This window comes from Mercenaria mercenaria, chromosome 3 (assembly GCF_021730395.1).
Source record: "Mercenaria mercenaria strain notata chromosome 3, MADL_Memer_1, whole genome shotgun sequence".
In the NCBI taxonomy this organism is placed as follows: Eukaryota; Metazoa; Mollusca; class Bivalvia; order Venerida; family Veneridae; genus Mercenaria; species Mercenaria mercenaria.
In genome coordinates, this window is record NC_069363.1 from 9,327,554 (window position 1) to 9,352,506 (window position 24,953).

The 24,953-nt window shown below is 32.8% G+C and overlaps 1 protein-coding gene across 7 annotated transcripts in view; it reads left to right on the forward strand.

Annotated features, from left to right (window-relative positions):
* LOC123525476 (single-stranded DNA-binding protein 3-like) overlaps positions 1-23,837 on the forward strand; it is a 77,608-nt gene extending 53,771 nt beyond the window's left edge. For 3 of the 7 annotated variants that reach the window (XM_045304547.2, XM_045304549.2, XM_045304551.2), the window contains one exon: positions 14,558-23,837. Coding sequence is in view for 6 of the 7 variants with exons in the window: in XM_045304549.2 (XP_045160484.1) it covers positions 14,558-14,596 (39 nt within the window). In the remaining variant the exon portion in view is untranslated. Of the gene's footprint in view, positions 1-1,177; positions 11,852-12,523; positions 12,571-14,557 lie in introns of those variants that run through there. The other 4 variants (XM_045304545.2, XM_045304546.2, XM_045304548.2 and 1 more) reach the window with 2 other exon arrangements.
* Positions 23,838-24,953: the final 1,116 nt, after the last annotated feature.

Consider the following 24,953-nt stretch of genomic DNA (forward strand, 5'->3'; position numbering starts at 1 on the left):
TAAAGAAATGTAAAAATATTTTTTTCATTTTATTTGTTAAATGCAGTATGCAGATTATAAAAAGCAGTAAATGATGTCATTTTTGTTATAAAATAGTTTTTTTTTAACCAGGCTTTGTCAGAATAAATTTGAGCTAAAAATTGTTATGTTCACAATACACACTCATGCCTTGATCCTTATGTTATTTAAAAAAAACAACGTTGTATGAAAACATCTATGAGCTGTTGATAAATGCTTTGTATGAATTTCATTTTTGTGACGTGCGTCATTTTCTGGAAGTATATTACATGTATTGCATGGCTTTTTCATGTTTTGTAGCCTTCTAAGTTCTTTAGCCGCCAATTTTGACCAATGTTAAAAGCCCATTCCTTTAGTGTCAGTCCCTTGTTCACAACTGTTTTGAGAAAAAAACAACACTTATTTTGGAATAGCAGTTTGATGACTTGCTGCCATTAAGGTGGCTTTAAAAGTGTGAGACCAGTAATACGTAATGGTGAAGAATTAAAGGAGAAGCAGTGTTGTAATTATATAGTTGCCATAGCTAATATAGCACCAATTTCAAGTTTAGTTGTATGCAATGCAATGTTGTAACTTAAAAACTAGTGCCGCAATTATTTTTTATGCCGTTTTATTACCTAGTTGTTCAGGTGTGCGTTTTTTGGCTCATGTGGTGATTTATAGTTTTTTAATTTTCATTTTATCGAAAACGATTTCTTGTAAATGCGTAGAAAACTTGACCTTTGACAAGCATGTTCTACCCCTTCTTTGACATGTACTTTTCAGTTACAGTGCGTTTTACAAACATGCGTAGTGCTTTGGTTGAATTTTTAGTATGCCTTGTTGGGGAAAAAACACTTGGGTTATCTAAGGTCCATGACTTGATTGGCTTTCAGTTTTGTTATTCTTGCGAAGCATGCAATTTTATTTTGGCAGACCACTTTTTGTTCTGAGGAAATAATCATTTTGTTACTGGAACTGGATTGTAAATTCCTGATTGATTCAGGCTGATTTAAAAAAATAAAGATCAGAATTCAGTATACAGTATGCCAATTTGAAAAGAAGTCTTTTATTAGTTACTTTTGGGAATTTTGCACAGCAAGTTAATGTGAAACGCACTTCACAGTTTTAAAACGTACATACTGTACGTTTCATGAATATTGTTGTCTTCATTTTACAGGAAGGGGGCGAGAGTGCAGCAATTTTAAAGATAAAAGAATCTATGCAGGAGGAAGCTAAGCGATTTGAAAAGGACGGCGAACATCCAGATTATTACCTGTCACAATGATAGTCGTTTCCCACCCCACTCTCGTCATTATTTTCAATTTTATCATGGAATGTGTTTTCAAATATTTTTTTATCCCTACCACCAGTCTGCAGATCTGTTTTATTTTATAGTGACATTGAGAACTTTAAATCTTCAAGTTTTATCATATCAGATGATGAAATTAATTTCTTTTTATTACAACGAAACTATAAAAACATAAGATTTTTATCAGGATAAAAATCTGTGTACATACACTTAATGCAGTAGGAAAATATTTTGCCCTATGAGGTACCAGTACTTTACATTTTACTTGTAACTGAGTGAAGTTCGTAAGGTCAAAGGTCAAGAAATTATTTTCAAATTCAAAACTGTGATGTCACTGATTAAGAACACTTTGCATTGCAACAGATGAACTTCAAAAAATTGTATAGACTTTGAGTAAAGACATTTTCTTTCATCATCTTATACACCTGGAACAATGTTTTGTCATTAGTTGAAATTGACTGCCAGTTCATTGATGGGAAATATTTTATGAAAAATTTATAATCATTTAATACTGGATTGTTCTAGCTCACTTGAGCAAACTGCTCTAGATGAATTACTGATGTAGACGCATATAATGGGGCCTTGCATCAAAAATGTGCTTAAAACATCTTTTCTGAAAGAGTTAAATTTATGTGTTTTTCCAAATATGGTCTGTAATATCCTTTCTTGAAGCTGTCTGAAACGTAACCAGCCTGGTTAGCACAGTAGGTAGAGCATAAGAACTAGGGGTCATGAGTTGAGTCCCTGGGCATGGCGTTTATGTACTCTGTGATTGTTTGATAGAAGACTGAGTGTCTAAAGCTATTGATCTTCCACATCTGAGGCATGTGGAGAATTTGTCAGTTACTTGTTGAGACCTAGCCAGTACTGGTACAGAATCCAGGAGCATTGGCAAATTGCCATTATATATCTAAGATACTGTTGAATACTGTTGAACTCTGTCAGTCAAACAAAAAGAGTTGTTCAAATGAATTTACTCCACATAACAGAAGGTACTCAGAAAATTGCAATGTTTTAAGCATCTTCGTTTAATAAAATCTGGATAGAACAAACCAAATGTACTCTGTTGTGTCATGTCATGCCACTCCTGAGGTCTGACTGCTATATGGACGTTTTCATACTGCAACCTTCATCTTGCATTCATTATTCTCAGCCTTGCTCAAATCTGTGACTACGACCTGTCCTGTTTATTTCTTAATAGGTCTGTACCATGTTGCCTTTGGCCTTTCGACCTCTGTCTGTCAACCATCCTTTGCGTCACTGTTCATAGGTTATCCAAAGCAACCAGCTCTTTCACTCGCTCCTTCACATCCGAATTCCGTCACTAACATTTTTTCTCAGTCAGAGTGCTATCAATCACACCTTTTACATCTGATTGGTGCTGTGGAGATTATGTACTTTTATAAACTTGGAAACATCCTCATTTTGAACTGTTACTACGTTAGACATTGTTTTCCCCAGAACACATAGAGGGTGCAAAATATTTATATTTTTTAAAAACCTTGGAAGTTATTTTTTACAAGACTCGAAACTTACCAGTATCACCCTCAGATGTTTTTGAAGGTTGCTCAAACAGTTCTGCTTAACTGCACAAAGGAAATGCCATAGTGCTTCATCAAGTGAGCGTTTTGGTTGTTGACACTCTTCTTAAAAATCATCAATGACTATTATAAAACGCTATTTTTGAGAAATTCATTGCCAGCTTTTAAGACTGGATTAAAAAGGGAAAGCATCAAAAATGGATCACATAGAGCAACAGATTTCGTAGCAATATAAATAAGAACTGCAGTACATTATCTTGGAGTTTTACCATACTTGGTTTGATATTGTGTTTCTCAAAAATCTTTAAAAATCTTGATTGATATGATTGTTTTCTTGATCAGGGTCTGTCACAACAGTTCTTCGTAATGATAAGAGAGCCAGTTGTCACTAAAGTTATTCCTGTTCTTTTGGTACTTTTGCTTTACAAACCTGTTTGTTCAGTGAAAAATTTCTAAAACTTGGAGACTAGTTACATAACTCATTGCTGTAGTATTTAAGTCAGTTACTGGTCAGTCTGGTATAATTGTCTTTTTGTGTTAGAGTAACATGGTGAAATTTTATAGTGATATATGAGAACAGTTGCATTTTGTTTCTTCGTGAAAACATGCTAAAGCCTACTTTGATTGTCCAGCCATTGACTGTGGTTACTTTCCTCTCGTGTTTGACAGTTTAGCCAGTAAAATCCCTAGGTAAATTAATGGTTCATGTACTGCTGTTGGTACACCTGGAACAAGCAGAGTAGTACTAGGACATTTTGGCTTGTCTAACTCTGATAGGTCAACAAAGCAACTTACGCACTTCTATTGCTCTAACCAGGGTTGGTTCTTACAGACCTTAGAAACATCTGTAGTTTGATGCTAGGCCATGAAAATGGCTATAAACATCAAAAACATGAAAAAGTTCTAAAATTTTAAAAAATATGCTTGTATTTCACCTAAAACTCCATCAGCAAGTTCTTTTCAAAAAGAATAAATTTAAAAAGGAAATAGAAAAAAACGAAAGTTGTAAGAAAGCAATGATATTTGGAGTCTTAAACAATCCAGTATACACCAGTAAGCAACCATTATAGACAGCTTTTATAACAGTTTACAGTGAGCATAATTTCTGCTATATAGCCATCGAGAAATAGTGGAAACAATTTATTCTGGACTTTATGTGGTCTGGAGAAAAATATTCATTGAAAATACATAAAACTCCTTTAAAAGTACTTTTCGATGATGTATAGTTGTCAGTCAGCTTAACAGTTTTTATTACAAGTAAAGAATGTCTTTTTCTGTCATAATATTCAATTTGCAAAGGTTGTTCAATTAGCACTGTCACCACTGAAATATATTCATTACATTGGTCAAAATTGAGCAGGATCTACTTAATACTGTTAATTAAACACAGATTTCATTGATTAATTCTAGAGTCTACTTTAATTATACTGTCTCATTTTTTACAGCTGAATTTCATTTATTTGAGGGAAATCTCGTTCAGTTCGTTTTTTAATAAATATTGTGTTCAGAACATAGCACAGTGGTAAAAAATCTGTTGTCATGGTAGTTTTCCACAGTTTTTCTCCCATTTTGAGATTTTTACCAACAATTTTTAATCTGTCCATTTTGAGATTCTGTTCAAAGACAGCTTTTCACGACTTGATTTATACTCTTTGTTTCTTTCATTTTGTTTCTTGTGAAATTGTTACAAAATTTTAAGTATTCATGCATGAAGGTTTTCTTGTTTTGTTTTCATTTAGAGTGAAGTTATACTAGGCTTGTATTTATTATTTTATGTTGTGTTTGATGCGGAAGACTATAATATGTTACTGTATAGAATTATTTTGTAAATTTGTAAATAGATTTTGTGTGATTATTTATTTTTTTGGAAATTAATGTTCTGCATTGGTCAATATACGCAAAGTAGGTCATTGTAAGAAAAAAGATTTACGATGAACTTGATTTATTGATTGATAAAATGTATAGGAATTGTATGAAAGATGTAAACACAATTCATACACAGCATTTTGCCAAGAATGTCACCTAAAATTTCAAATTATTTGTTGATTTTGTGATGCCCTGTACAAGTCAAATTACAATAACCAAAATTGTAACATGAAAGATTTGGCTATACCTACCTTTTTAGCTTGTCTGATTTTTGAAAAAAATCTACGAGGTATTGTTGTCAACTGATCGTCAGCATCCGTTAAAATTTTTATTTAGGAAAAACCATAAGAGCTACAGCTTTGAAACTTTGCGCACTTGTTTGTCATCATTAGGTGACTTAGTAAACCGAGAACCATAACTCTGATATGCATTTGTCAAAGTTACAGACTTAGAAAATGTGAGTTTCTTGGTTAATTTTTTTTGTTAAGGTCCACCTTTTCTCAAAAACAATAAGAGCTACAGCTTTTAAACTTTGCACCCTTTTTTATCATCATTAGATGACTATGTAGGCCAAGAACCATAACTGTAACCTGCATGTTGTCAGAATTATGGCCCTTTTTGTACTTTGAAATTCTGAACTATGACTATTTTCTTACATACTGACCAGCACTTGCAGCCGAGCGATGGCACTTGTAGGCAGTGCTTTTGTTTAACTCTGCAGGGATTTGAGTTGATGTTTTCCCTGTTTCCCCTTCAGAAGAGTTTGTTTAAAATTCCTTTGAGGTGGGGTGTGGAAGGAGACCATAAAATGAAATTGTTAACGTAAATATCAGCGCACAATTTTTGACTGTCCAAAGACAATTAGGTTAAGACTAGTTGCTGTAAAGTTTGTTTGAATTTGACATCTATTTCATTTTTAAGGTACTGAAACCATGATCACAAAATTTCAATAGATAAAGCCTCCCACCAGTGCCTGATTCCCCCTTGGAGGAAACTGGTTCAATTTCCTCCTACCCTTCATCTCCAAACTAGGGGGAAGGCTTGCTTGTCACTTATGGTATTTTTTGCAAATGTAAATATGAATGAAACTAAGTTTTCTGCCAGTATAGAGAAATGAGTATAATTTTGTGCTACTATTTCACTAATTAAAGTAACATAAAACGAGACTGTTACCAGCATCCTCAGTGCCAAAAATTGAACTTACGAATTTAAGTTTCAGAAAGTGCTGTTTTTTCTTACACTTTGCAATGGAAAGCATAAAGCTAAATGGTTTGACATATCAGTCCAGAAGCAATTATGGAGTCGCTAAATTGTTAAATGTCTGTGTTTGAATTGTGTATACACTGATACTGTACATGTATGCAAGTTTAAGACACTTTATATAATGATATGTAATTCAGTCACCGTGCCTTCAAAACTTAAAACCTCTTGTTAAGTAAGGTACAAGGCAGATTTAGTTAAAAGTTATTAAAGTTATAAAAATTATATTATTAGATGTTAAAATAATTGTTATTGATTTTCAAAAGAAATTAATATTATGTGATTTATATTTAGGGAAGATTTGCAGTATATTATTCAAAAGATTTAAATGATTTAACCAAATTATACTGTATTTCCACAAATAAGCATAAGCAGCCCTTTTTCAAGTTGGGGGGACTTGTACATGTATTTCATAATAGAAGAACACAGGTATAAAATGGGGCCTCCGTTGTTCAGTGGTTAATATCTTAATATTACTGACATTGAATTATTTTTCACTTGCCACTGTGGGATTTAAACCCTGCAAGGTATGCTGAATTCTCTCTTAAGAAAGCCATTTATTAAGCTAGGATGTGGAAGGTCAGTTGGTACATGCTGGTACCTGAAATAATGATCAGAGGAGCACCTTTGGTCTTCCTTTTATCATTAACCCTTACCCTGCTAAATTTCTAAAATGAACTTGTCCATCTTCCAATTTGGACAATACCATTAGCTGTTAAAAGAGGTGCCTACCAAAAAGATACTGACTGAATGGCGAACAGTGCAGATCATCTGTGCAGGCTGACCATGATCTACACAGGTCACAAAGGCAAATCCAATCGTGTCCAGCATGATAACTGTTAAAAGCTGGAAAATACCAGTATAACCCTAATTATGTTTATTAAACTTTAAACCCAAGAAAACAATACAAGAAAGTATATATCTGGTTATACATAGCAAAGATTTCAATAAAAAACAGGACCATGTCAGTTAACATTAATATTTGGGGTAAAATTCAGTTTTGTCTTGCCTGCTGAAACAGTTTTGTAGTGAAGATTTCTTTTAGAAATGATGTCATGCCAGATAAAAGTTGCATGTTTGGGATAAAAATCTTAATTTGTCATGTCTTGAAAAACAGTGGATTAGGCATTTATTTGGGGGAATTTCTTATTTGTGGGTGTATGGTATATGCATTTTCTAAAAATTTGGCTTGCAAAATTTGCTGAAAAGCCCACCAACATGTTGCCTTGGTTTTGATTGCAATAACAAAATGTACTATTAAATGTATCATATTTTTGAATAATTTTATATTCAATTTTCAATCAGCATAAATAGTTCAAATTACATTCCTGTACATTGTTTATAAAGTACTTGTTGTTTTAAACACTTCATTGTTTATCCAAATTTAGCAATAAGATATTAATATATATATATATATATACATTATTATTATGTTAAGCTAGTGTGTTTTTGTTTGTTATATAATAATCTGTGTTAATGTAATATTTATATATATATACATATATGCATTAAAATATGCATTTTTCAGTATTTTTTGAGTTTATTGTGTGTAAGCAATAACAGTTGAAGATTGAGGGGATTTTTACGAAACTGAAGTAGAAAAAAGAAGCAACTTTTAATCTTAAACAGTCATGTTTTACAATTGTATTTGATCGCTGAACCTTATATTGGGTTGGTACACCTTTTATCAGTTCCAGAACAGTAGAAATGAAGATATTTTTAGTTGAATTTTTCACTTGAATAGTGAGAAAGGGAATGTTCTATTGGATAAGCATTTGATTTTCGAAGAAAACATTTCTCTGATTTACAACACTGTATTATGAATGCATGAATATATCTATATTTCTACAGTATATCTATTTTTAGAATGATAATAACTATTGTGTTTATGTATAGTTCTGTTTTTAGTTGTACATGTTTTGTAATCTCGGATTTTATGCGTGTTTTAAGATATGACTGTGGGTTAGTTCTTGTCTCACTGAATTGAAAAAGCATTTAGTTTTGGCCAAGGCTTGCCGCAGAACAGCTACCAACTTACACTTTGTAATGGCACACAAGTAAAGTACCATATTTATCTTAATAAGGTTGCATCTCAAGAGTACCATATAGTCAAGCTTGTGCTGAAGGCCACCAATGATTCCTGATTTGTATAGACTGTCTGTAAACAAGGGCAACTTTCTGGCACTCCTGAGAGGGATGTTTACATACAGGTTTCACTGTAGTTTTTGTGTAGTCTCATCATATTCATCTGGGTCTTTTATAGTTGATAGCATTAGGGTGTTTTTATTTGGTTTGAATAAAATTATAATTACCATCTTAGGTGTTGATGATCATTGTGCTTATGCAATGGTTTAACTAGTATATAATGAGTTATGCAAGTCAGAAATATTTTTGGAAGATTTTTCTTGTGTAAATATGCATGGAATATTTGGAAAGTTGTTATGGGTATGATTAGGTATACTTTGGCATTGTCTGCACATTAACAATACATTGATCTTTGTGGGTTTTATATTAGCTTTTTGAAATGCATGCTTGTTGATATAAATATGGTATTTTTGTGCGTGCTAACATTTATTTTTATACCCCCAGATACAAAATATCATGGGCTATATTAGAGTCACAGTTGTCTATTTACGCATTATTCCTATCTAGAACCTTTTGATAACTTTTCAGATAACTGCACAATTTCAGCATCGTACTAGACAAGATTACATGCATGAACTTAGTTCAAGGTCAAGGGTACGCTTAAAGGTCAAAGGTCAAATAGATTTTCTTTTTTGACTGCTCCATATCTTCCAAACAGCTTGAAGGATTTTCATAAAAGTACCGGTAGTGTCAGTTGTTTACCTCATTAATATGTAGAGTATTTACCTTCCTATTACCAGAGCAGCATCTGGGGGTGTTAATCACATTTAGTGATTGCTCTAGTGGAAATTCCCTTAACATACATTTAAGAATTTTCTAGACAATATAATAGGAGAGATCGCCGTGACGTCACGCGTTAACATCTGTTTATCTGGTGGTTGGCAAAACAAATGATTTTAACACCGTTTGCGTATTGAATCAGAATTTTTAATTCTTAATAACTTTTTTGCTCATTTATGGACTTTTAAAATTCAAAAAGATTTGAAATACTAACAATCTTCATATTTTTGTATCCAAATATCTTTTTCAATGAATAACCGTTTTAAATGACATATAATTTTAAAAGCGGCGTAGTGATTTTCACAACCTTTAGAAAAACAGTGTAAGTTAAGCGTTCATAATTAATCCATTTTATTTCGAAATAACAATTAAAAGTAATCAATAAATTGCTTGTTTTATAACCTTTCCATTGATCAAAAAATTATTTATGTAATTTGTGTTTTAAGAAAGTTTAGACCGTTAGAAAAACATCACTGTTTCCAAAAAACATGGATGGTCGGCTTCTGCCCACCCGATCACTGTCTTATCAGTTCTAAAAATAGAATTTGTATACAAACACGATCTCTCCTATAGTGATGCTATATTTTTGACATGTCAGATGTGTTAAAACCCTCTAACAGTAAATAAAATTGTTAACGCCCTAAAAAAGGAGCAAAAAATTCTGGCTCAGATATTGTGTACAAACCTGTCAGTCTTGGAACAAACTGAAACAAAATGTTATGTGTGTTACCTGTGAGTTTAAAATCAGCTCCAGTTATTTATACTTATTACATGTAATTTCTTAATAAAGGTTGTATTTTCATCCCACATTCAACTTCATTTAATTAAAATTCTTGTTTGTTTTATGTTATTACAAATTATGGAAAGAAGCATACATTATCAAGCTCCATGCTAGTCACTGTTATAATTACACTTCTGATTGTATTTTGTCGGACTATTTATTATTGATACTAGTTGAACATTGTTGAACATTGTTACCTCTGAATAGAAAATTCTAGGATTTTTATATTGTGAAGTATTATGCAAGTTCAAAATGAAATGTTCTTTAGCAGAGCTGTAAGTTCAGTATACTTCTGTTGTAGTTCATTCAATATTTTTTGTTCAAAATCTTGCAAAGTTTGTTATGATTGCAAAAAAGCAGTTTTTGACATCTTACTCAGAATGTAAATTTGTCTTGATTTTTGGTAGGTATATTTGACATGCCATTCACTCTTTGTGAATTGTAGCTTTTCTGCCCTTTATCAGGAATAAAATTGCTTTGGAGATTCACTTTTATGTTATTTGTTTTGCTATGTTTCAGAAGTTGTTAGTCTATGAAGAACTTACTAGCCCAGAAATTATGTTTTACTATTTTATCTGTTTGACATAACTGCATAGTAAAAATGTTTCTATACAAGTTTTCAAACTCGCACATTCGCACTAAGCACACGTCTAAGTGTCTAAGTGATAGTGTACAAGTTCCTTACAGTCTTTTCCATGCTTACAAGAACAGTTTTCCAGTTGTACATTATGCAACTGAAGTAAAAAAATGTCGCTTGAATTGTTTTGCTTAAAGGCCTAGATTCACTACTATATAAGTGTACCCCCCCCCCCCCCCCAAATCCAATATACAACTCCCATCTTATCTGCTGCTTATCAGCGATTATGTAATAGCAACTGATTAGAGGGCAATTAGCACAGCAGGGACCCCAACTAGACCATGAAGATGTGTGCAGTGGGGTTGAAAGAAATTATTTTTTCTTCAGTAAATATGGAATGATAATAATAATAATTATTATTTTGATATTATGTAGATGATAATAACTATTACTTTAATGTTATAATAATGATAATAATAATAATAATAGAATAATCATAATTATTATTATTATTAACATTATTATTATTATTATATTATCATTAGGATATTGTTATCATTATTATTATATTACATATAGGATGATAAAAGATAACAGTAATAATATTGAAAATAATAATGATAATAAAACACAAGTATAGTGAAAAGTTTCTGAGTTCTTGGTGCTGACAAACAATATATTTCGATTTGGAAATTGATTTTCACGTATTCATGTTATCAACATTATTTGAATATAAAGTTATTGTGTTCCATCTATATTCAATTTTCATTTTCAGTATGGTTGCAAAAAGGGACCTTTTTCATGCTTTGCTCTGTAACTTTGAAATTCACATTCTGTTTTCAATTTAGACAAATGTTATTTACAGTATTCTGCAAGCTTTAGATGAGTGAAAGTCAAACTTTTCAGAAATATCACAATTCTCCAGACAGAATTTGAAAAAATAAAAACTTGCTTGTTTCTTTAAGTTTCTGATTATCTCATTATTGTGAAAATAAGTTTCTGATTATTTTATTATTCTGTTTGATCAACAAATATTTTTCTTTACATAGAAATGTCAAAATTTTTTTTATTAACTTTAAAAGTTATCAATTATTATAGAATTACTTTGTTTCCCCTTCTCACTAATAGATACACTTGTCAGGTAGACTGACTCTCCAATAAACAATGACCCTTGTTTATTGGAGCCATACTGTGATGGTCATTAGCCCCCAACTGTGCCGGTGAAGACAAAAATCCCTTGGCCAACTGCCAAAATCTAGGCCTTTAAACATATGCATACCGAGTTTCATTTTGTAACACATCAATAAAAGGGATTTAGTGCTTATTTGCAAAATTTAATGAGACCGACCCAGTCTGCATTTGTATGACTCACTTGTTTACATTGATGGCAATTTTTTGTACCTACCAAAAACCTAGACAAAATTGTGTAGGGTATTTTATGTAGAATGTATTTGATACACTTGTAATCTCTGGTAAATTTACATTTAGTTCTGCAGCATTTCTTGATCATTATTGTAAAGACAGATATGTAACATTTGTGCTGAAGATATTGCCATGAATCAGCAAAAAAAATAAAGTCTGCAAATATTGTCTGTTTGTGTATTCTTCTACTTCCTTTATTTGAAACTGCCCATAGAATTAAGGCAGATTGCTGTATTTATGTGACTGACTCATGTTACTATACTCACACTCGCCTTCAGGTTGAACCTCCATATACAGATTGTGCTATGAAGATTACGGGCTGTTAAAATAAATCCTGCAAATATTCACAAAGGTTGTTGATTAAAACTGTTCTACATTGGTATTTGAAACACAACAATAAGCCTGAACTCCTGTTACCCCCTTCTATCTTACTGAGAGGACATGCACAACAACTACTTTTGCATTGTGGTCAAAATTAGCTGTGCTAACTGAAAACATAGAAATTATTGTGATTAGTATGTTTTTACACAAAATTCAAATATTGCCGTGGTTTTTTTCTGAACAGTATAAATGAAAGGTAAATTTATTTACATGAGTTCGGTAAAGTTTTTTCAGAAACCCTAGTTTTTTAAAAGAGGAAAAGGATACTTTCTCCCATTTATAACTGACGGCTGAAGCAATCATGAGAATGTCCCTTGTCCGGGGACACATTGCATTGGGAGAAGCTGGGATACGGAAGTGTTTGTTCCCTTGACCAATGTGTCCACATGAAATTTAAATGAACTAAGATTTTGATTACATTCAGAGCATCATGTAAATACTGAATTGATTGTATTCACCAGATTGTGATTGGCTCACTCAATGGATGATCAGTTTAAAAAGGAGTAAGGTAGAAATTATGTGTGTGAAATTTTTAATTGGCCATGTTGGCAGATGCTTCTGAAGCTTGTCATTGCATTTTGTGGCATATACTGTGCATTTAGTGGCTGATTTCAGGATGTTTGGCTCTGTTGAAATTAGTGCTATGATGTGTTTACTGGTAGATTTTTTGGAAGCTTTCCAGTTACGCTACTTGATAAAAAAGGAAGCTTTGGCTGTTTTATGTTTTGGTTTAGGTATTTTATGTTTTTAATTTGGTATTTGATGCATAACACACGCAAGGGACCTCAATGGGTCAGTGTTTAAGGCTGATGACTTAATGCCACAACACTTGTCTCTGTAGCTTCAAGTCATTTGTCAGTGTGACTTATAATCTAATAGATAATTAGTGATGTGAAAAAGAGTATTAGAGGAATAACACTGAAACAGTTTGTGAAGCTTTTGAGATTGATGGAGCTGTTCTTTTTGTTGTGGGCTTTGGATTGTGTAATACTGCCATATTAGTCATTGGTAGAGGTGTTACATATCTCGGTACACTCTAGATTTTCCATATTTTCAGCAAAAAATCTTTACTTACTACTAAAACTCACAGAGACGTTTTTAGCTCATCTGATTTTTTGAAAAAAAATGATGAGTTATTGTCATCACTTGAGCGGTTGTCGGCGTCGGCGTCTGCGTCGGCATTGCCTGGTTAAGTTTTATGTTTAGGTCAGCTTTTCTCCTAAACTATCAAAGCTATTGCTTTGAAACTTGGAATACTTGTTCACCATCATAAGCTGACCCTGTATAGCAAGAAACATAACTCCATCTTGCTTTTTGCAAGATTTATGGCCCCTTTTGTACTTAGAAAATATCAGATTTCTTGGTTAAGTTTTATGTTTAGGTCAACTTTTCTCCCAAACTGTCAAAGCTATTGCTTTGAAACTTGGAATACTTGTTCACCATCATAAGCTGACCCTGTACAGCAAGAAACATAACTCCATCTTGCTTTTTGCAAGATTTATTGCCCCTTTTGGACTTAGAAAATCAGTTTTCTTGGTTAAGTTTTATGTTTAGGTCAGCTTTTATCCTAAACTATCAAAGCTATTGCTTTAAAACTTGCAGCACTTGTTCACCATCGTAAGTTGACCCTGTACAGCAAGAAACATAACTCCATCCTGCTTTTTGCAAGATTTATGGCCCCTTTTGGACTTAGAAAATATCAGATTTCTTGGTTAAGTTTTATGTTTAGGTCAACTTTTTCTCTTAAACTATCAAAGCTATTGCTTTGAAACTTGCAACACTTGTTCACCATCATAAGCTGACCCTGTACAGCAAGCAGCGTAACTCCATCCTGATTTTTGCAATAATTATTGCCCCTTTTGGACTTAGAAAATCATTTTCTTGGTTGAGTATTATGTTTAAGTCAACTTTTCTCATAAACTATCAAAGCTATTGCTTTAAAACTTTCAACAGTTTTTCACCATCATAAGTGGACACTGTACATCAAAAAACATAACTCTATCCTGCTTTTTGCAAGAATGATGGCCCTTTTTAGACTTAGAAAATCATGGGTAGGACAATATTTCTATCACACAAAAAAAATCAGATGAGCGTCAGCACCCGCAAGGCGGTGCTCTTGTTTGTAGTACTACTTGCCTTAAATGTTATTTTAATGTAAATAATAATGTGACTTGTAATAAATCATGTATAAGAGAAATTTTCCCAAAATGGTAGTACTAATTAGTGAACAAAAAGTTTAAATATATCTTGAACTTTGAAATGTAAAGATGTCGGATTAAAACTTAGGGTAAACTTTGATGAAGGATTTGGTATCCAATTTTTATAAACTTGGTTATTTTGCTGCCCTGCAATTTTCAAGGTATTATTTTGGCTGCTAAAAAAATACTTTTTCACCTCAGTGCTGGTGCAACAAAATTTTATTTATTTTCCTTGTATTCACCTCCTCTTCAAGGGAATTAAACTTATATAAAATGTTATTGTGTTTTATTTTTCAGGCTGATGCTTACAATGAAATGATATCACTACACAATTGACATTCACACAATCAGACATTTCTTCGTGCAAGCCAGTTTATTGCCTGAACTTATGCCACAATATTTACACTGGTTCCCAAGAAGAGTTATCAGCAGAATACAAGACTGGTACCAGAATGTTCTTGACTGGTTGCAGGCAATTTAAAATATTCACAGGGATTTGACTGGTTCGGTTTCAATCTATAATTGAAACTGGACAGGTTTCTGTTCAAAACATTTACTGAAATTCAGACTGAATTCAGACATTTAAAAACATTCATTGAAACTAGACCAGGTTCAGAACAGTACAAATTAGTCTACTGATATTAGACTGGTTATAGACAGTTTAAAATATTCATTGAGTCTAGACTGGATCAAGATGAAAGAAGTTAGACTAGTTTCAGACAGTTACTTCATCATCAGAAGCTCGTCTGGTCCTTAAAAAGCCCTGCTAGGAAAGCACCATATTTTGAGGGTGAATAGTATTTGCCAATATTTAACAGTCCTTACTGGAGGACCGATACTCGCAAGAGATGATGTTTTCTTGTAGCTTGTTCCAAACTGTGTTCTTACACAGTTTTATTACAGTCATAGTACATCAAAACAATTGCTCAAGTGTTCATAAATGTTTTTTTTTTCTTTACATATAAAATAGACGTCATTTTCTGTATCATAGAGTTGTGTTGACTTGAGTCTTGTATATCAGCTTTTCTTGTCTTGATGAAGCAGTCATTGACTAATGGGATTAATGGTCAAGGTCATATTTTTGTTAAAATATTCTTGTTTATGTGAAACTTACTTGTTAAGCTATTGTTTAAAGGGAAAGCAAAACAATAGAGTTCACTGAAGAAGCTTTCATTATTTAAAAATGCTACGTTGAATTCACAAAAAAAGGTTCTTTCAATTTATTAACATGATTTTATTCTGTTTTTTTTTTATGGTAAAGTATTGACTTTACAACAGTTTTTAAAAGATAACATGTACATGTTTGGTTGTGAACTTGATCTGTTTTAAGACAACAGAAGTTTTTGTTTTTGAAGGGGAATTATTTCGAAATACTTATTTAGGCCAAAGATCATTCTTTATACGGGACAACCTCGCAGTCCACACTAAAACGTTATCTACGCCAAAAAGGCCTTTGGTCTAAAATACATGTAAGTTTGGGCTGGGATAATTCTGATATTATTTACAATGCAATTTATTAAAATTTGTTTACTGTAATATAATGAATGAGGCAAAAGAGTTTCGTTTAATGCTCAGTTTATAAACCAAATCGCATAATTATTTCTTTGTCTTGCTTTACTTTGTAATTACGTACAAGTGAAAACACTACATTATAATCAGAAGGAATTAAATGGCGACATCTGCGTTCTGATAACTTTTTGCCACTTATTGCATTTATTTAGTTGTTTGATAAATATGATTTAGGCTAATTTTCAAATTGGTCAAATATTAGTTTCCAGTTACAATTTTTTTTATCACTTTAGAATCTGACTCATGGGGGGAAAATTTCAGGTTGCAAAGGATGCTGGGATTTCTTTAAAAAAAAACCCATAAGTGTTTAAAGGTGGTCAGTCTGATTTTGGTAATATAAAGATCTGTTAAAAGGTTTTATGAACTGGTCATTTACACTTATTTATCTTAACTGAATGCTCGATACATGTTAGATATTCACTAGAGGTTGCTGATCTAATGAAGTTACCCATGTAGATAAAACTTGTAACTTAAGAATATTATCAATTTTGTACACGTACATTTTATTGGAGCAATTATATTACCATTTTCAAAGAGTTCTTTATATTTTGGGAAATAATGTATAGAAAAACTATGTTTTAACGTTATTTATGCAAGATAATAGGTTATACATATGCGGAATAATTTCATGAGGGCATAGCTCGAGTAAATTATTCTGGGGACGTATAGCCAATTTGTGTTTGTTAATTTAAGTAAAACACGATTTTGCTATACATTATTTTGATTCTAATATGCTTTTAATATAAAACAGTAGATAAAATATAGTAGTGCTCTTTCTTGGTTGCAACAAAAATATTGACGTCATTGCACATTAAAATATGATGTCATTTTAGTGTAAACGTGTTTAAACAGAAACAAGCATTTAAGAATAGTAGTTAAATTAGAATTTAAGTTCTTGAAATTAGTATTACCTCCCTTACTCCAAATTTGGTAACAGAAACAGAAAAGGGTGAAAAAGATTTTTTAAGCTTTTATTAGCTTTAAAGTATACCTATTGGTTCAGATTGATTGAATTTCCTACTATCAAATGAAAATATGGAAGGTAAATTTTTTTTTTTAAATCAAAAGAAAAATACAGCTTTTTACATAATTTTTTATTTTTATGGAGGTTACAAATTATAATATTCTATAAAAGGCAATAGAATATATATTACTGGTAGGAATCCAGTCCTGTGTAATAAATCATAAACATTTCTCTAACATAATATAAGCACTGAAAAATGTCATAAATTTTTTCTTTAATAAATGCAGATGACCACCTTTGAATTGTTTGCCTAAACACCTGTGAGTGGCGGGCTATAGATTTAGAGGGCTCTTTTTAATGAAAAAAGACAAAGGGTTGAGTAAGTAATTACCATTATTTGTGTTAAATAAGAACACTTGCATTATGATTACATTTCAGATTATATGGAAAAAAAATGTTCAGTTTTTAAATAGATGTATTGTTATGTATTGAAGGTTTGTTTGTTGAAATGTCTCTTTATTTAGTAAGTTCACTGTATTTTTGAATAATGAAATGTTTTGTTGGTTGTACATTTTATATAAGGCATTGATTACAATTTATTTATTTAAAAGGAATAGGGATGAGGGCAGAGCTGTTGTATTTGATGTAAGCAAAATCTAGACCAAGATCCCTGATTGAATGTGTTAACATGTTTTAGGGAATTTAAATCATCCAGAATTATTGTTTATATTGGCTTAATTATTTGGAAATGTGAATGATTTAATTGAAAATTATATTGCAATCTGTTCTTATAATAATTATATGCCAATAGAGAGTTAATTGTTTATAAGTGTGTCATTTTAATACTTGGCTGTTCTGTGTTCAAAATTGCCGTTACTTAGCTGTGATGGGCAGGGAAAATGAAAGCCTTGGTGTAGCTTGTAGAAACTGACTTTGACCAATTTACATTTCCAAATTATAAATGCCCCGATGTGTTTTGGTTCGAGAAATGAAGTAAATTGCTTTAATTCTTGTATTTTGAAACCTTTGAATTCCTCGGAAATTTTCCATTGCATATTTAAAACAGATATTTTTAATTAAAGCTTTTTGTGAAATAGTTTACCTGAAAAGATGCAATGTTCAGGCATAAGTCCTCACCAAGAGAGCAAGATTGTCCAGTTTTATAATTATCAAAAACAAAAAGTGAAACATTCTTACATATATATATAACAGGTCTGTTCCCACAGAATTTCAGCATTTATGTATGGATATTTTTATTGATGCACTTTGTGAAAATGAATTGTACATAATTTTAAGTATAAAAAAATATATGTTACGTGATTTATACACTAAATTTAGAATCTCATCTTTCAAGATCGTCACCATTCATCACCTGTGTATATACATATATTACATTTACTGAAACTTCAAAGGCCTATGTATAGCGAAAAAGTGTATTTTATGTACTTGTATAAAGCAGGTCGTCCCAAGACATACCGGGAAAGTATAATTGTCAAAAATTTTGAAATGGAGAAAAACTTTTTTGAATTGTCATTAAACGTTAAATTTAATATTAGATGCCTGCGCTTGGCTTTATTCAAAACAAGTCATATAAAATGTGATTTGAACCGCGCCATGAGAAAACCAACATAGTGGCTTTGCGACCAGCATGGATCCAGACCAGCCTGCGCATCCGCGCAGTCTGGTCAGGATCCATGCTGTTCGCTTTCAAACCCTATTGCAATTAGAGAAACCATTAGCGAACAGCATGGATCCTGACCAGACTGCGCGGATGCGCAGGCTGGTCTGGATCCATGCTGGTCGCAAACCCACTATGTTGGTTTTCTCATGGCGCGGCTCATTTAATCTTCTCATTAGCTGTACATTTTATATTTTTTTCTACATATTTTAAAAATTACAGGAGTATTCTCATACTTAAATATTTGAAGTTCTCAAATTCACATTGTCTTCACTTCTTTACATTAAGTTCTTTCTCAATTTCAAAATCTGGAGCACGGTAAGGTTGGGATGAATGTAACATGCTTGATAATGACTTTGAACACATTTTATAGCAGGCTTGAGGTAAACATAATCAGCTGTAAACAGTAACATTTCACAAATGGGATACAGAATATCACTTAAAATTACAGCATATTTATTAATTTAAAAGTTTTACCATACCGGTAAATTCTTCATATTCTACCGTATAAAAGTTTTACTTCATCTTTGAAAAAATGAATATCCAATAAGTGTATTATTATTCGACATGTTTTACATTCTTTTGCTCAGAAAACAATGAACCTACATATATATCTATATCTCATTCATTCTTGTCTTTAAGTTAGTGGATCTGTAATGAAAGCACTTTCAGTGTGAATAGGTATTCTCAATGTTTTTTTCCACATTCTTCAATCATGTGTTTGTTAAAGTGGCCTTTTAGTGACCTAAATGGCATTTCAGAAAAAGTGAACAAGTATCTCTCTATTTTACTTTGTGTTTAGGAAAGGTCAACTGTGTTCAAATGTTTTTGAATAATATACAGGCTAGATATTTGTATGGGTACTGTTTTCAGTTTCGAGATTTGTTTTTATATATTTAACTGTTGAAAATGATACATTATATGTCAGACTGTGAGTATATGCTGGTATCTCTCTTCATTTATTATCTAGTACCTTTAAAGTGAGGGGACAGTAAGATAATAAGTTATTGTGAAATTTAATAAATTTTGCAATGAATGTTTGCACTTTAGATGGAGCAATAACTCAACATTAGAAGGTCTGCAGTACAGTATCTAACTGTTTCACAGTTTTTTCTCATAAAATGTCTTTTGAATAGGATTTTCAAGATAGATATGACGATCGTACTTTGTTAATATAGTTGTAAGTTGTATAGCTGAATTATTTTTCTTGTTTCAGACGAAATTGTTTTATGTTTTGAGTAATGGGCTTTTTCTTATATAAAATTTTATGTTACAGTTTGAACCATACACATGACAATTATTTGCATGTAAACTAAGCATTTCCACTGAGTAGCTGTTCAAACATTTTTCATATTTTCCATCCAGTAGTCAGAAATGTTAGCAATATTTATTTTAATGTACATGGTTACCTTTCAAACTTTAAATGGCAGCAGCAAAATGGATAATTGGCAAATTTTTAAGAATATTGCAGTAGTTTACTTTTAAAATGGCATGGGAATATATACCAAATTATGGTTCAGATATGGTTATTAGGTTAACTTATAGATACTTACAGAATAATAGATTATAGATAGTTTACTGGAAGCTGATGTCAATTATTTTCTACATTTTAAAACAAAACTCTTTAGGTGAAACATCTGTTTTTTCAAACTCCATGCAGGAATGTTGTCGAACAATCATCCCAGCCATTGAATAAATCATAAAAGCATGCGACCGTGAAATGTTGACACTTTTGTACGATTCCTGGTAAATCCCAAGTCTTGCTGTAATCTGCATGCAAAACAAGATGACCGCCTTCACTCTGTTAATATTTTTTTATAAGCAATTCATCCAATTTGTTGACTTTTTTCAAAATACTTTCAAACAATTAAATTGTTTACATAAGTGTGCAGTGGCAGTGTCTCTGTACCAGTAAGGGAAGATAGCACTGTGTTAGAGTTTGAAATTTCCTAGGACTTCTGTTTTGCTCATAGTCAGCCTAAAGTTACTGTGTAAATGAATACATGCCAAGTATTTATATGCTTTATTTTTCCGCAGTTGACCTTTTTTAAAGTTCTGAAATATTGAACAAATGACTCCTAATTTTATGGAAAAAAACCTGTGATTTGCATTTATGCCTTTCTTTTCTGTTTGCTTGAAATTCATAATGAAAGTTTATCTTGCAGACAAAGTCAATTCAGTTTTATATGTTTAAAATATTGTTCATGAATATTTTTATGTGAATTTTTTTTTTTTTTTTGCAATCTCTTTACTGAATCTGGCATTTATTGATAAAAGCTTGTAATAAGGTGATCATGTTCTTGTGGGATTTTACTTCATGTTAAATACTTTTTTTATTATGTCTTGATACAGTGTTACTTTATTGTGTGTAAATAGAGCATTTTTACAATTCATGCATTTATCAGTTCATATATATTTTTGTTGCATCACAGCATAGAACAAAAACTTAATTTGCAATCCGAGGGTTCAACGCAATAAGGGCATATCTGCATATAGTTATTATATGTAGATACGCCCTTATTGCGTTGAACCCTTGAATCGAATGGTTGTGTTTGCAGGTAGCATTACATGTATTATTAAAATAACTATAAGACTTACATCTAGGTAAATACCAGATTAAGACTTACACCTGAACTTATGAAATGGCAACGATATGCCTTAAGTGGCTTTCCATTGTGCCGTTACAGGTTAAGTGATCTTAATAACCATTGAAAACACACCATTCCAGTTAAACAAACTATTTATGATATACGTACATGTAAATTCTGCTGGAATGAACATGAAATATGTTGTACTTACTTGATGCAACATGATGAAATTCTTTGTTCTGTCAGTGAAATATAATCTATATCACGCACTTTGCCAATGATATAGCTTTTGTTTATTTCTTTACTTGTTTTTCATCAGTTAGCATGAGGCTTTGTAAATAAGCCGCACCATGAGAAAACCAACATAGTGGCTTTGTGACCAGCATGGATCCAGACCAGCCTGCGCCTCCGGGCATTCTGGTCAGGATCCATGCTGTTCAGTAACAGTTTCTCTAATTGCAGTAGGCTTTAAAAGCGAACAGCATGGATCCTGACCAGACTGTGCGGATGCGCAGGTTGGTCTGGATCCATGCTGGTTGCTAAGCCACTACGATGGTTTTCTCATGGTGCAGCTCAAATATAGAATATCTCACCTTGAAGTGAGACATATTTCACATATTCACTACATGTTTGTGGAAATGTTGTCTCACTTTTGAGGTGAGATATATTGAATACTTACAGAGATCAAACAAATACCAGTAACCTTTATTTATTACACCATTTACTTGACCAGATAGTATTACAATACTAAAGTGCCCGCCAGACTTACACTGGGACTAATATAAGATCAAGACTTAACCTTTGCCAATGAAAACAAGGAGGAAATATTGTAGTATTTATTGCATTATCAGTAGAAAAAAGTACAAAATCTCCTTTCAGACTTGTATTTGGGAAAATCAAGGTTAACACCTATATTTGCAATGGAATACAAGATTAAAACTTACCAAAAATATGTAAATGTTTGTTGGATCATATCTTGTGTATATTTGACAAGTGGCAATGCTGTCAAATAGTACAGTATAAATCATGTATAGGAGAGAAATTTGCTGTAAATGTTGTGCACCAGTGCTAATGTGCTTAGCTTAATCCAAATGTACAACTATTTCTCAGTTTTGTGTTTATAACATGGCTTTGCTATAAACGTTTAAATCCTTGGCCTGACCAGTGCTTTAAGTATTTGTAGCACCATGAATTTCAGACCTGGAAGTTAAAGCATGATCTGACAAAGACATTTTGGTTTAAGTGAATTCTACGAAAAGTATGCACCCGTGGTGTAAAGATTTTAGTAACTTTTTCTGCCTTCTAGATGTTACTTTTCTGTTCACCAATAAAATGGGCATGAAAATTAAGATACATGTTACCTACTTTTATCACCAGTTGAATAGAAGTGAACTTTATGATATTACAAATGGTCCTGAGTTTTTTTATTGCTTTCATTAAAAGGGTATGCCCCCAGAATCAGGTGTACCAAAAAGGTTTTTCTGAATTTTTTTTTATTATTACATGTATTTGACATTTTGGTAAGTCTGGAGATGTTCCCTTTGAAAGGCACTGACCTCCAGATCATACAACAAAAAAGGGAAATTTTTAGATATCAGAAAATTATTGCTATATTTCTGAAGAAGGCTTTGAAACTTAAGTTACTGACAGATGACAGATTATATGTTATGGAAACACATAAGAATTAGTTGTTTTTACTAATTTTTAGGTTGACTGTTCGAAGAATAGGTAGAACTATTGCACTCACCTGTGCATCGGTGTCTGCATCCCAATTTGGTTACGTTTTTGTATGTAAGCGAGTATCTCTGTAACCAATTGTGAGTTGAATTGAAAGTTCACACACTAATTCACTGTCATAAACTGACTTACATTGCACAGGTATCATTACTCTGTTTTGCTTTTTAACAAAATTATGCCCCTTTTCAACTTTTGGTTAAGTTTTTGTATGTAAGCTAGTATCTCAGTACCCACAGATGGGAATGGATTAAAACTGCACACACTTGTTTACTGCGATGATCTGACATGCACTGCACAGATTTCATAACTCTATTTTGCTTTTTTACAAAATTATGCCCCTTTTTTGACTTTTATATTCATTCAACTGACATGGCTGTTGAATTGTCAAGCGTTACTGTCCTCTGACAGCTCATGTTCCATTCAAAATTTAAAAGTGATCATAACGGGGTACCGTAGGTAAAGTTTTATATTTAATGACTGTTAAGTACGTATTCCTCTGTGGTGTATTAGTCAAGAACGTAAGAAAATTTGTATTGCTGCAATGGCCCTGGTTCTTAGGCATGTTTTTTCTCTCTTGTTTTGGCATTGTTAAGATAATTTAGAAACAAAAACTCATGTTCTAATGAAAATAATACAACCAAACTTCAATTTTAAAGAAAGATCATTTTTTGCAAAAGTCTGGAGGTCAGTGCCTTTAATCTATGTCTATAATGCACTGAATTCTGCTCAGATAATGTATCAAAATAACACGTTTTGTGATTTTTAATGTTTTCTTGAGAGGAGATAATTTAATTAGTATCTGATAGACTGTACACAAAATGAGACATCAAGAACTGATAGATGGGTGATTTATATGAACAGATTGTCTGGTTGTTACATATTTTCAAACATTCATGTTATATATGTAATATAGTAGTAGATATATGAGAGTCATAGCTTTTTTTTGAGTAAAGCCATGTTTTTGTATTGTGTAATTTATGTATGGAGGAATAACTGTCATATGAAATCTGGTTGACATTAATAAAACCATGTGGAAAACCATAGAGTGTTTGTTTAAAGATTTTGTCCTTTTCGTTCTACTCACTCTACATACCTGAAGGCATTTGTCTCTTCACTCTACCCACCTGAAGGCATTTGTCTCTTCACTCTACCCACCTGAAGACTCTACCCACCTGAAGGCATTTGTCTCCTCACTACCCACCTGAAGGCATTTGTCTCCTCAATACCCACCTGAAGGCATTTGTCTCCTCACTACCGACCTGAAAGCATTTGTCTCCTCGCTCTACCAACCTGAAGTCATTTGTCTCCTCGCTCTACCAACCTGAAGTCATTTGTCTCCTCATTCTACCCACCTGAAGGCATTTGTCTCCTCATTCTACCCACCTGAAGGCATTTGTCTCTTCACTCTACCCACCTGAAGGCATTTGTCTCTTCACTCTACCCACCTGAAGGCATTTGTCTCCTCATTCTACCCACCTGAAGGCATTTGTCTCCTCATTCTACCCACCTGAAGGCATTTGTCTCCTCATTCTACACCTGAAGGTATTTGTCTCCTCATTCTACCCACCTGAAGGCATTTGTCTCCTCACTCTACACCTGAAGGCATTTGTCTCCTCACTCTACACCTGAAGGCATTTGTCTCCTCACTCTACACCTGAAGGCATTTGTCTCCTCATTCTACACCTGAAGGCATTTGTCTCCTCATTCTACCCACCTGAAGGCATTTGTCTCCTCACTCTACACCTGAAGGCATTTGTCTCCTCACTCTACACCTGAAGGCATTTGTCTCCTCACTCTACCCACCTGAAGACTCTACCCACCTGAAGGCATTTGTCTCCTCACTACCCACCTGAAGGCATTTGTCTCCTCACTACCGACCTGAAAGCATTTGTCTCCTCGCTCTACCCACCTGAAGGCATTTGTCTCCTCAATACCCACCTGAAGGCATTTGTCTCCTCACTACCAACCTGAAAGCATTTGTCTCCTCATTCTACCCACCTGAAGGCATTTGTCTCCTCATTCTACCCACCTGAAGGCATTTGTCTCCTCACTCTACACCTGAAGGCATTTGTCTCCTCACTCGACCCAGACTTTCTACTACTCCTGCATGGTAATCCCAAGTACTTCATAAGGATGGAACATATTGACAGATGAATT